The following is a 13,366-nucleotide window of genomic DNA, read 5'->3' as shown; positions in this document are numbered from 1 at the left end:
AACTTAAATCATTCAGAAATGCAGTTAATTTTAAAAACAATTAAATATGAACATATTTAAAACGTCAATTTTTGCAGACAACGCCTTTTAAGATGTTTTTTCGCACAATCCTACAAATCTTTGAATTTAAATCTGCAAGCGATTTTTCATCCAAAATCTCTCAAATTTTGAGAGTAATCATATTTTAACTATCTCCAGCAACTGCAGTATTATGCAATATGCGGAATTAAAATCGACCTACCCTTATATATATATATATATATATATATATATATATATATATATATATATATATATATATATATATATATATATATATATATATATATATATATATATAATTGCGGTAGTGGTGAAGTGGTAAAGCGCTCGCTTCATAAGCGAGAGGTTCCGAGTTCGATCCCCACCACGTCCCTGGTAGTACCGCGCTCAACTTGTTTCTCCGCGCAGCGGCCTTGTTCGTCAAGGTTCGTGTTTCGGAGTTATAGAGTTGAGAGAGGGTTATAACCACAATGAAGTAGCCTCCTCATCTGTAGTGGCCTTCTGGGCCTTGGGGAGGTGAAATAACAAAAAAAAAAAAAAAAAAAAAAAAATATATATATATATATATATATATATATATATATATATAGAGAGAGAGAGAGAGAGAGAGAGAGAGAGAGAGAGAGAGAGAGAGAGAGAGAGAGAGAGAGAGATGTAAATACAATAGGGGTGTTCCATTTGTATAAATTTAAAAAGAAAAAAAGATATTAAAATTTTAAACAAAAATTCCTATACTAAAAGCTTATTAAAATACTCCAAAAAACACAAAATAGTATGTATTTTTTACATATGTATACATATGTAAAAAAGAAATTACATAAAATAAATTTTAAATAAAACCTCTAAGTAACAACTTGCTAAGATATGACTGCAATAATCCAATAAAAGTGAAATTTTTAGAATTATAGAGATTATATTCAGCAATACAAATTTGATTAATCTAATATTAAACACCATAGCAAAAAGCAAAGACTAATACCATGGTGATGATAACAACCAAGAGATTAAAACTTTGATGAAAAAGAGATAAGTAGTAATTGGCATTCCGTGAAAATAATAATTAGAAGACAATTTAACAAGTAAAATTTCACAATTTTTTATAATAACAACTGAGAAGTTGTTATAAAAATGTGTATATTTTAAATTAATGACTTATATTTGTAATTAAAAAATATAATCCAGCATAAAAAGAATATCTTTCAAAATTATAATTAATATGGTCTATAATAATCCTTATTATGAACTACTATGAATTGATTTGTAATTGTTCAAAAAATAATCAGATTCAAATTTTGCAAAAAAATTCAAAAAATGCAAAAATTATACTATTAATACTATTAATTTGAATATTTGAATATTGAAATCCAGCATGCTAAATTAATTTGAATATTTGAATATTGAAATCCAGCATGCTAAATTAATTTGAATATTTGAATATTGAAATCCAGGATGCTAAATTAATAAAAAACTAATTTTTTTATTAATATTTTGTTAAGAAAGTTTTGGTGAAAAAAATAAAAATTCTTCTAAAAAATAACATTAAAAAAAAAAAAACCATGTCATTCAACATTTAAGCGCAATAAAAAATAAAAAAAAATTGATTGCATTATGTCATTGCTTTTTAATATCATTGACAAGAAAATAAATACAAAATTTAATTTAATTTATTTAACTTACAATTACATTTTCATGTTTGCTTTATTTAATTTTTAATTACAGTTTTTCAAGTTTACTTTATTTAATTTTTAATTACAGTTTTTCATGTTTACTTTATTTAATTTTAAGTTTCATAATTACTTCACTTAACATTCAATTAATGTAACTTTAAATGCGGTAGTGGTGAACAGGTAGTGCGCTCACTTTGTAATCAAGAAATTCCGAGTTTGATCCCAACCACATCCCTGGCAGTACCATGTTAAACTTGTTTCTCAATACAGTAGCATTAAAGGTCTAGATTTGTGTTTGGGAGTTAAAGAGTTGCTACCACATTAAAAAATTAAAAAAAGCAAGAAAGTTTCCTTGGCTGTAGTAGCCCTCTTGGCCCTGGGGAGGTGAATAACAAAGAATAAAAAAAAAAAGATGATCAAAATTAATAAACTTATTATTCTCTATACAAAAAAAATTATTGGCAAATATTATGAACACAAACTGAAGCAACCTGTATAAAATAAAAACTGGCAATCTACCAGTAAACTTTAGTAATTTACTAGAGATAGATTTGAAACATAAATAGCGATTTACCAGTCAACCAGTATTACATCTCACATTACATCTATTACTATTATTACATCTACTACATCTATTACATTACTATCACATTACAAATCTAACATTGTTTATCAAGAACTATTAAGTTACACAAAATGTTTTTTTTAAATACCTGCAATCATAAGCAATTATAAGTAATCTAATATTTAAGTCAAAATTATTAATTTGATGTAAGATGGATAATCTGATGATGACATTGTCTGATGATCTGATGAATAATTTGATGTTAGATGGATAATCTGATGATGACATTGTCTGATGATCTGTAGCTGTATTCTCATCTCTCCGTTAAGCTTAACGGAGCGTTAGTCAAAAATTTCTTTTAAATTACGTTAATAAAAAATTTATTTAAAATTATAATTTTTTAAACATAAATGTTTTATTTTGTTATTGATGATCATTGTTTGATGATCTGATGAATAATTTGTTGTTAGATAATCTGATGGTGACATTGTCTGATGATCTGATGAATAATTTGATGTTAGATAATCTGATGATGACATTGTCTGATGATCTGATGAATAAGAACATCAATGTTTTTTAAATCGAAAAAAGCAAAGCACAGCATGAAAAACGAGTACATAAATACAAATAGCAATTTCTTATTGTTAGCAAATAAAATATTACAAAACAGCTATACAGATAATTTACCTTTCGCTTAACGTTTACAATGTTTTTCCTATTTTCAATAAGTTCATTTTTTTTCTTTTTTAAACTTTCTTTTTCCTATTTTAATAAATACAAATATTAAAAGAAACATTTTAAATGTATATTTAGTACTAATATATCACACACATTGATTTACTAAAAAACTTCTATATTTTTATTATTATAAATATAATGAAAAATGCATATAACTAAAATAAAAGAACAGAATAATGTCTGTGCATGTCTTCTATATACTATAGAATATAAATTTGTAGAATATAAATCTGTAGAATATAAATCTGTAGAATATAAATCTGTAGAATATAAATCTGTAGAATATAAACCTATTAAAATGAATTGTTATTACATTATTAAATGTTTGTTATGTTGATAAGTTAATAAGATAAAAATTTACCTTTAACTTTTCAAGTTGAGCATTTGCTGCTTTTTGTTTAAAAAAATCCATCACCCAGGATGGTTCTTGTAAAAAAAAAAATTGGAAAATATTGATAAGCTTAAAATATATAAACATAAAAAATTAATAAACAGCAGTTAAAATTTAATATATTTTTATAATGGATTTAAAAAACTTTTTATGTAAAAAGTACATGCAAACTCATCTCAAATACTTATTTATAAAATTAATACTAAATAGAAATACTTTATTAAATTAAAAAAAATAAAAATGCTAAAACATCAAATTCTCTACCCAACCCCACTATCAGAAATCTTTAAATATAGATTTTGTAAAGCAAAAAGAAAACACTGTCTTTGCACATGTGCAGTAGCAACCATTAGATCTGTTCTGATTTTATAAGCATCAGTCATTTTTAACATTAGATTCTTTGCAGCATAACCCCATGCTTCCCCCTATCTAAAAAAGTTATTATTGTTGAAAGTAATTGTAAAAAGTTTTCATGTTATTGGCATGGTTACAATCTTTCTGTTAATGGAAATGATGGAGTGATTTCTGTTGGTATGTATGGTACCACTACCATAATTACTGTATGGTAACCTGTTACCTAGCTTTATAAGTTGCAAAATAAATACCTTATTGTGACATTTATCTACATATATTAACTTTAATTATAGATTATGCAAGTATCGAACTGATAAAAAAGTCAAATGAACTCAATTTACATCAATTGAGCATAAAAGTTATAAAGCAAGAAGTCATTTGAGTTTGAAAGTTATTATTCAAACCTTTTTTTTCTTTGTCATTTTCTTTGTCATCATTTGTTCTAAAACCAAAATGATATGAAAAGCTGAAAACATTTTCTTAAATACATTAAAAATACAAAACAAAGCTACTCCTATATATATTTTTATAACCAAAAGGTTATAAAAATATATAAGATCATCAATTTTAAACAGAACAGATGAATAAAATAAACTTAACAATTTACATGATGCCTTTATCTAACAATCAATAATGGCTAATTTAACCTGGCCGTCATCCCTGGTAAAAATAAGTTCAGAAACATTTAACTGATATTTCTTTAAAATTGCCTCTTTCAATAAACTATCTTCATTTGTGATTGCTGCCAATGTAAAATTGAATAAAGATTTATGGTGAAAATGTTATCCAGAAAACAACAGATAAGCATTATAGAATCTTATAGAAAATCTAATTAGGTTAGAGCAAAAAAAACCAGCTTACTAAATTTAAAAAGAAAATATTATCACAAACAAAAGACATTTATCTAGATAGATACTTAAATTAAAAAGAAAATTTTCAAGATTTCAATCTTGAAAGTTATCAATCAAAAATCAAAAACAATCAAATGAACAAGTTATGTAGATAGCTTACTTAAATTAAAAAGTAAAACTTTTAATTTTAAGATTTCAGAAATGCTCTGATGAAGAAGTTTCAAGATGTTACACTTCTTTCGTAGAACTTCCAATTAAGTCAAGCCTATTTTACAGAACATGTTACAAAAATATTATCAAAATTAATCTAAAAAACAAAAAAGTAATCTCAATAAAAAACAACCAATCAAACTAGACAGTTACCTAGATTTAAAAAAAAAAAAGATTAAAAGTACTTATCAAATATTAAAAAAATTAAAATTGAAAACTTGAGTTAGAAAAAAAGTCAAGAAAAAAATTAAACTTTATTCAAAATATTTTTTTGATTTTTAGCAGTGTAATATATTAAATTTCCTATATTAAATTATTTAGTAAACTAATCTGAAAAACATTATTAGAATAGTTGTTAACAAATGCATCATGGCTTCAACAAAAAATTTTAAAAAAGAAAATTTATTTTTTATCTTTTAACAATAATACCTTCCTACAGCACTTGAGAAATTTATTAATGATTTTATGTTTTCTTCTTTCTCTACCTCATAATCTAAAAGCCATTTCAAGGAGCCACATATCAGACTTAATGACTTTCCCTTTTAATAAAAAATTAAAAACATCACAAATATAGAATAAAGCAAGAATACAGAGTTTTTTAAATTTTAAGTATATATATTTGTATACATATATGTATTTAAAATTTAAAAAAATCAATATTTACCAAACAGAAAATTTTATTAACTTGATAATGAATTTTTTTTTTTTATTTGTACCAGCCTATTAATTGACAAAAAAAAAGTAATTTTAAAATTACAATAATGTAAACACTAACTGTTCCTGTTGGGCTTTCAAATATGCCAATCTTGTCATTTTGAAGTGTTTCGTATAAGGTGCTCATAAAAGATTTCTGAATATCATATGGTTCAAAGGGAAACTCAAAATTAATTTCTTTTTTAGACAGTGCCATCTACCTGAAATTCATTATAAATATCATATTAGTTCCTATCAAACAATTGTTATGGATTTTCAAGCATGGAATGCATTGCATCATTTATCACATAAAAAGTAAAAATTTTAAATTAGTCACTAAGGTAGACCTGAACAAAACGTTAAAATGTTGTCCTGATATATATATATATATATATATATATATATATATATATATATATATATATTATCTTAAAATTTACATACTTAACGCAGTCCAGAGTTGAAACTCAGTACAAAAAATAAATACTTAATGTTAAGCAAGTATTTATATTGTAATAACATCTATGTACCATTTTACTAGCACTACATTATCACTTTATAATGTATAACTATAATATAATAAACCTTATTGCTAGAAAATATAATATGTTTTATATATTAATATAAATAATTAACCCAAATCAATCAATTCATTTCAAAAATATTTAAATTAGTTGAAAACATGGCCTCAAATAACCCAAAAGTACTTTTTAAATCCCTCAAGAAAATAAAAAGATGCGTAAGAAAATAAATTCTTTTTTTTTTAATTTTTTTAAATAAGTTCTTATAAATAACACCAGTAAAATAAAAAAAAATTGTATAAACAAAAACAACAAAATAAAGCATCAAACAAACTGAAAGTCTAAAAAACTCAAAATGTTTTACAACCAATAGTAAAAACAATAACACAATTAATATCACATTTCAGCAGTGATTGTAGTTTAAAAAAAATTCAAAGTACTGCGTCACAACCATTACATAATTATATTATACCATAATTACTAAATCATAAATACTATGTAATAATTTTTTCCTCAAAATGTTGTCATAACTGTTACATAACAATATTATGTCATAACTATTACACCATAAATATTGTCATAACTTGTATATCTTAAGTATTACATCTACAACTATATTACAAATATTATAAGGCAAATTTGAGCATATCATTTAATCAAATGACAGTGTGTACAAATACAAATAAATTAAGTTTTAGCAGTTTAAGAGTATTGATACATTGAATAAAACTTACTATTACATGATTAACTTTAAATATTATTAAAAATTGATATAAAAAGATAGACTATAAAATATTTAAAAAAAGATTAACTTAAATCAATATTTTCTAACTGCTGTAAAATCTCCAGTACTGTTGGTCGCATTTCAGGACAAACATTTAAAGTAGATTTTATAATGCTGTTAAACTTACTGGAATACCTAAATTAAAAAAACATATATATGATATGATGTATATAAAATATATATGATATGATATGATATATATATATATATATATATTATATATATATATATACATATATATATATATATATATATATATATATATATATATATATATATATGCACATATATATATACATGTATATATATATATATATATATATATATATATAAATATATATATATATAAATATATATATATATATATATATATATATATATATATATATATATATATATATATATATATATATATATACACATACATAGGTTGGAATTAGGTTGTAAAAAAAAATTTGAGAAAAAATGAAGAAAAAATAGGAAAACAAGGTACCTATTGGAATACCTAAATTAAAAAAACATATATATGATATGATGTATATAAAATATATATGATATGATATGATATATATATATATATATATATATACACATATATATATATATACATATATACAGTATCGGACAAAACAAGTGCAACTAAATAATGCTAATTTAGTTTCTTTATATAAAAGTGCTGCATTTTTTCCATTTAGAGAAATAACTATGTAACTGTTTAGAGACAAAGTTATTCAAGTTTTATTCATCACAAAGTTCATTATTTGTACACGAAAATTAATAAATTAATCAAAAGTATTTAAAAAATTGATTTCCTTCTGGACAAAACAAGTGCAACTCGACAAAATGTTGACCAAGCTGTATTTCGCTATCAATATTTCGTGGCGAATCCTTTGTTGTCGATCACAGCCTTGCATCTTTGAGGCATAGATTCGATCAGGTTATCAATGAAACTTTGTGGAATCGCTGCCCAGGCCTTTTGGATTTGTTCAAACAGTTGATCCTTATTACAAACACCTTCACGATTAATTCTGCGGTTAACGATCTCCCACAGGTTCTCGATAGGGTTGAGATCTGGAGATTGAGGCAGCCAATCCATCACCGATAGGTGGTTGTCTTGAAACCACTGCTTGACCACTTTTGCATTGTGTTTTGGATCGTTGTCTTGCTGAAAAACCCATTTTATTGGCATATTCTATTAGGCATGAGGTAACATAACATTTTTCAGGATATTTTTATACATGAAATGGTCCATTATTCCATCGTTTTGATGTATTGGACCTAGACCGTTAGCAGAAAAATACCCCCAAACCATTACATTGCCTCCACCATGCTTCACGGTGTAATGGCAGTAACGTAAATCGAGGCGTTTTCCGGCCGGTCGACGTACACGGCAAATGCCATCGCTCCCAATGATGTTGAACTTCGATTCATCACTGAACAGGACAGTTCGCCATTTCTGCACATTCCAGTCAATATGAGATGTAGCAAACAGGAATCTTTTCTTCTGGTTTTTTAGTGAAATCAGCGGTTTCTTTGCAGGTCATCGAGAAAACAATCCGGCTTCAACAGCACGTTGTCTGATTGTTCGGTCCAATACAGGCAGCTCTAATTGCTTTTGTATCTCGACTGATGATATTCAGGGATTCTTCTTGACGGATCTGACGATCATAGAATCCTCTCTAGAAGTGGTGGAACGCGGTCTTCCGCCTTTGTTATCTGCTGCCAACTTTTCCGTAGAACGATATTTGGAACATAGTCTTTATACGGTCCATTTTTTCATCCGATATTTATCACAATATCGCGTGAAATAACGGTATTTATTTGTGACATTCCACTTACGTAATCGCCAATAATTTTCTTTATTAGTTCCAATCCAAGACTATCGGGAGCCATTTTTGCACTTGAAGTCATAAAAATAATAAAAATAAATAATCACGCTTCTCTAGGCTTAACATGTTACATTTACCTTGTGATGATACAATAATGCTCTGTGGAACACAACGTCTTGGTTGGATGTGGATTGTATTGATGTAATGAAACACTTGTTGTATTTCACTTCTTGTATTGATGTTCTTCGATAAAACACTTTGATAAAACTCACTTTGATAAACTGTCTTGATAATACTGACTGATTGACTTCCAGATTCTGACTGAAATACATGTCGATTTACATATACTGACTGAATTACATGTCTCTTATATAGTAAAATGAACATGTGTGAACCTGTTCTGGAAGATTCTAGATGCTTCTTTTCGATGCTTCTGGAAGCTTCTAGATGTGTCTGGATGCTTCTGAATGTTTCTGGATACTTCTGGATGCTACTGGATGCTTCTAGATGCTTCTTCTGGAAACTTCTGGAAGCTTTTTCATGCTTCTGGAAACTTCTGGATACTATCTTTAATTATTAAAAAACTTCTGTGATGTTGACACGGACCAGACTTAAGAAAATGAAACAAACCAAAAAAGTTGCACTTGCTTTGTCCGCTGCAAAATGGCACTTGTCAACGAAATTCTGCCTGTGTGCTGTCACCTGTCAGCTGATTGCTCGTGTCATGGCATGCTATGACTCCAGACTCCTGAACTGTTTGCTGTGGTAGTATAGTTCGTTTCGTTTTTAAGACATGTAAAATTAGGAACACTTTTTAGCATTGTTCGATGTTGGTTGCAAATGTTTTGTCCAATACTGTATATATATATATATATATATATATATATATATATATATATATATATATATATATATATATATATATATATATATATATATATATATATATATATATATATATATATATATATATATATATATATATTATTCAGCAGTTGGCCATCACATAGGACCACACATTTTTTTATAATTTGTTTCAAATATATGGCTTAAATTCCCATATGATAGAATAAATATGTTTTTTTATTAGAACTATTATTCTTAGTAAACTTTGATAGAAATTTTAGCAATTGGCAATTCTGGCTGTCATCAATAACCTGCCACAGTCAATTTTGTGCATTTTGGTTAATTTAAGGTTATTTTTATTTGTTGGTTTGATTGAACTTTTAATGTGATTTAATTTAACTCAAAACGTGCTTCATTTCATTAATTTTTTTCGTGAAACTAAAGATAACTAGGAACTATCTTTAAGTGAAAGATTTAATGGTGTTTTTTTTTTAACGTTTAAATAAAGATATCAATATTTTCATTTTTTGAAGTTTTAAATTTAAACTTTCAGCTATGGGAAAAAATTGTGATATTGCACTAACAAAAATTAGTCAAAATTTATATTTTCTCTAGTACAATAGTTCTCAGAGAACTATTGTACTAAAGAAAATAGTTCTTCACAACTAGCGCAATAGTTCTCAGAGAACTATTGCGCTAGTTGTAAAGATTTATTGCCCAACTGTAATGCAATTGAGAAAAAATATTAATACTGGAGAAGAGTTTGGTGTAAGGAGACCATTTCTAAACCCAAAACAACACCAAGAGCAGAAAAAATCATCCTGAACATTTGACTGGAAAAATTGCACTAATTGTAAAGGTTTCTCACCATTTGTAATGCAAGTGAGAAAAAAAATTGATACTGGAGAAGAGTTTGGTGTACGGAGACCACCTTCTAAACCCAAAATGTGCAGACTGAATCATCCTGAATGCCTGGATAACTGGAAGAAGACACAAAAAGTATTGTCTAAGCTTATTTACGAAAATGGTAATACTATATCAGATTGGACCATTCACAGAAAGCTGAAAGAAGAGGGATTGCTGTATCATTGTCCATGCAAGAAACTGAAACTACTTTCTTTAATGAAGATGGAATGGGCTCATCAGTGGTCTGTTGAGAATTGGGAAAATATATCATCAGTGGTCTGTTGAGAATTGGGAAAATATATTTTTATTCACATTCTTATTCATAATTTTTTTCGCAACATTTTTAAAATACTATAACTTAAAGAAAACTTTACTTTAGATTTGCTACTCAGATGAAAAAAGGTATTTCCCTGTCGTAGATCAAACGAAAAGTTTTATCCTAACTGCATTATAACTAACAAGAAAGATCTTATGGAAATGATTATTAGGATCTGGCACAATATCCATAATATACATATATAATATCCAGAGTAAACAAACTATAAAAAAGTGAACTGCAAGTATGCTAAGACGCAACAAAGCAATTGTTGCAAATAAAGGCGGTTTTAAAAAATATTGTTACTTTGAACTTATATTATATTTGTTGTAATAACCAATAAATATTCAAAATGTTTAAATTTTATCAAGTTATATTTTACGAATAAAGAACAAGCTTTAAATTGTACCATTGTTTTTTGCTTTGTTAAAAATTAATTTTTACACAATATTTATAAAAAATTAACTCAGGTCCTAATGTGATAGCCACCCACTGTATGTATATATTATATATATATATATATATATATATATATATATATATATATATATATATATATATATATATATATATATATATATATATATATATATATATATATAATATAAAATTATCAAAATCTGAGGTGGCATGATGCCACCTCAGTATTTGATAATTTTTGGTATACAAACTTAAATTAATGAAAAAAAACTACACTTCAAACTTTAGAGTCTGATTCCTTATGGTTTCAGAGATATTGATATTCAATCCAAATCTCTTTTTTGACTGTTATTTTTTTTAATACTATGACATATTTAGCACAATTATGAAATAACACAACTAGCCTTAACTTATGAAATACTTGCTCAATAGTGTTCAAATTTTGTATCTAACTATTTTTTGGGGAGGGGAACTCAAAATTAATAGCTAAAACACTAAAAAAATTAAAGCTTCTATATGAAAATATATTTTCAAAATGGTGTAGCACCTTTTGTAAGTTTTTTGATGCCTCATACAAAAAAAATGCTCATCTTGAGATGCCTAAAAGATATGATCCTGAAATTTTTTCCTATTGTTTTATATATAACAAACTCCTTACAAATAAACTGAAAGGGTTTTTTATTTTGAATCCAATTTAATTGCATTGAAATTTTTATTTAAAAAAATTAAGAAAAATTGTTATTTATTAATGAAAAAAAAAGAAATTAAAATACAACTTGCTAGGAAATCGAAAAACATTGGCATTAATGTTATTCCTGGAGAAAAGATATGGCCGTAATGAAAAAAAAAATTGATCTCATTTAAGGATGATGGACCAGGAGAACCAACTTGCAGCCAGATTTATGAAAATAAAGATAATATAATACTTACTATAAACAAGTAGTTATAAGAAAATCCTTATTCTTCTTTGACAGCTATGAACATAAGTCCTCTCAAAATGCATGCTGTTAATAGTCAAGAGTTACTCTTAGCAAAAAAAAATCATTACATGTTCAAAAAGCAGTAAAGTTAGGTATTGCTGGCACTGGTTTCAATATCTTGGTCTAACAAATGCATAGAAAAAGAATTTATTGGTACTAATTATATGGTGCAGATATCACGAAAACTGCTACAGAAAAATGGTATTTTATCTTTTCCTAAAAAAAAAGGAAAGGAAATATCTCACGAGTACATATGTGTGTCTACCGTATGCTAAGTTTAAAACCAGTTATCCTGATATAATTGTTTTATTAACTTTTGCTTAAATTGTCCATAATGGTGCATTACAGTAGGAGCATCTGGTATGCATACAGTATGTGTGTGATCAACACATACTGTATGCATACCTACCATCGAAACGTTAAGTTAATGATTAGTGGAGTTGAATTATCAAAGGATTATCTCAAACTTATTGATATGTTTGTTTGTAGTAGGGCTAACAAGAATTGCATGATACATTGCCCTTTGTGTCTAGAAGATTCTGTATAAGTTACAAAAATTACTGTTCATTCTAACATTGCAAAAAGTCAAGCTGCTTTTTTAAGGAAAATAAAAAATGAGTTAAGTAGTACTGAGGTCATTATCCGTTGTGATTAATCAGAAAATTATGAGTTTGTTGTACAAGACGAAGTAAAAATATTTCATTGGAACAAAATTCAAGCAACATTGAATCCAACAGTAATTCATTATGAAGTAAATTATGGCAAAATGTCAAATGTGATTCAATGTGTTATATCTCAGATGATTTACTGTATGATGTAGATATTGAATATCATTTGATGAAGTTTACAATTAAACATACTAAAATCATCAAATAGAAACTGCTCATTGCTTTTCAAATGGGTGTGCTGGCCAGTACAAAAACTGCAAACACTTTATAAATATATGCCACCATGAATAAGACTTTGCTATGAAATGTACATGGTCTTTCTTTGCAACAGGTCATGGTAAATCACCCTGCAATGATACTGGTGAGACTGCAAAAAGACTAACTTCAATTGCTAGCCTTCATTGAGCGACAACAAATCATATACTTACAGCATCTGCAATGTTTTATATTTGCCAAAATGAAATCATAGAAATTAGTTTTTAATACATATCTAAAGAGTCAAACATGAACAAATAGAGTATTCATTTGTTTTTAATTTTCTAACTGATGAGATTAAAGCTTGCTTGTTTAATATAAGCATTGGGG

The 13,366-nt window shown here is 26.5% G+C and overlaps 2 protein-coding genes across 2 annotated transcripts in view; both read right to left on the bottom strand.

The window, feature by feature from the left end:
- The window catches only part of LOC100198206 (ATP-dependent DNA helicase DDX11), a 53,782-nt gene extending 48,022 nt beyond the window's left edge, over window positions 1-5,760 (bottom strand). The window contains exons 1-5 of the mRNA XM_065813932.1: window positions 5,594-5,760; window positions 5,248-5,357; window positions 4,162-4,199; window positions 3,374-3,438; window positions 2,962-3,036 (exon numbers count right to left, since the gene is read on the bottom strand). Coding sequence (XP_065670004.1) covers window positions 2,962-3,036; window positions 3,374-3,438; window positions 4,162-4,199; window positions 5,248-5,357; window positions 5,594-5,728 — 423 coding nt within the window. The 5' untranslated portion in view covers window positions 5,729-5,760. The remainder of the gene's footprint in view (window positions 1-2,961; window positions 3,037-3,373; window positions 3,439-4,161; window positions 4,200-5,247; window positions 5,358-5,593) is intronic.
- Window positions 5,761-6,263: 503 nt separating this feature from the next.
- LOC105844890 (probable serine/threonine-protein kinase DDB_G0291350) overlaps window positions 6,264-13,366 on the bottom strand; it is a 43,273-nt gene continuing 36,170 nt past the window's right edge. Inside the window, exon 9 of the mRNA XM_065813933.1 lies at window positions 6,264-6,951. Within this exon, the coding sequence (XP_065670005.1) occupies window positions 6,840-6,951 (112 nt within the window). The 3' untranslated portion in view covers window positions 6,264-6,839. The remainder of the gene's footprint in view (window positions 6,952-13,366) is intronic.

This window comes from Hydra vulgaris, chromosome 12 (assembly GCF_038396675.1).
Source record: "Hydra vulgaris chromosome 12, alternate assembly HydraT2T_AEP".
Classification (NCBI taxonomy): domain Eukaryota; kingdom Metazoa; phylum Cnidaria; class Hydrozoa; order Anthoathecata; family Hydridae; genus Hydra; species Hydra vulgaris.
The sequence above is the reverse complement of the archived record's forward strand: the minus strand, read 5'-3'. Positions and strand labels throughout refer to the sequence as shown.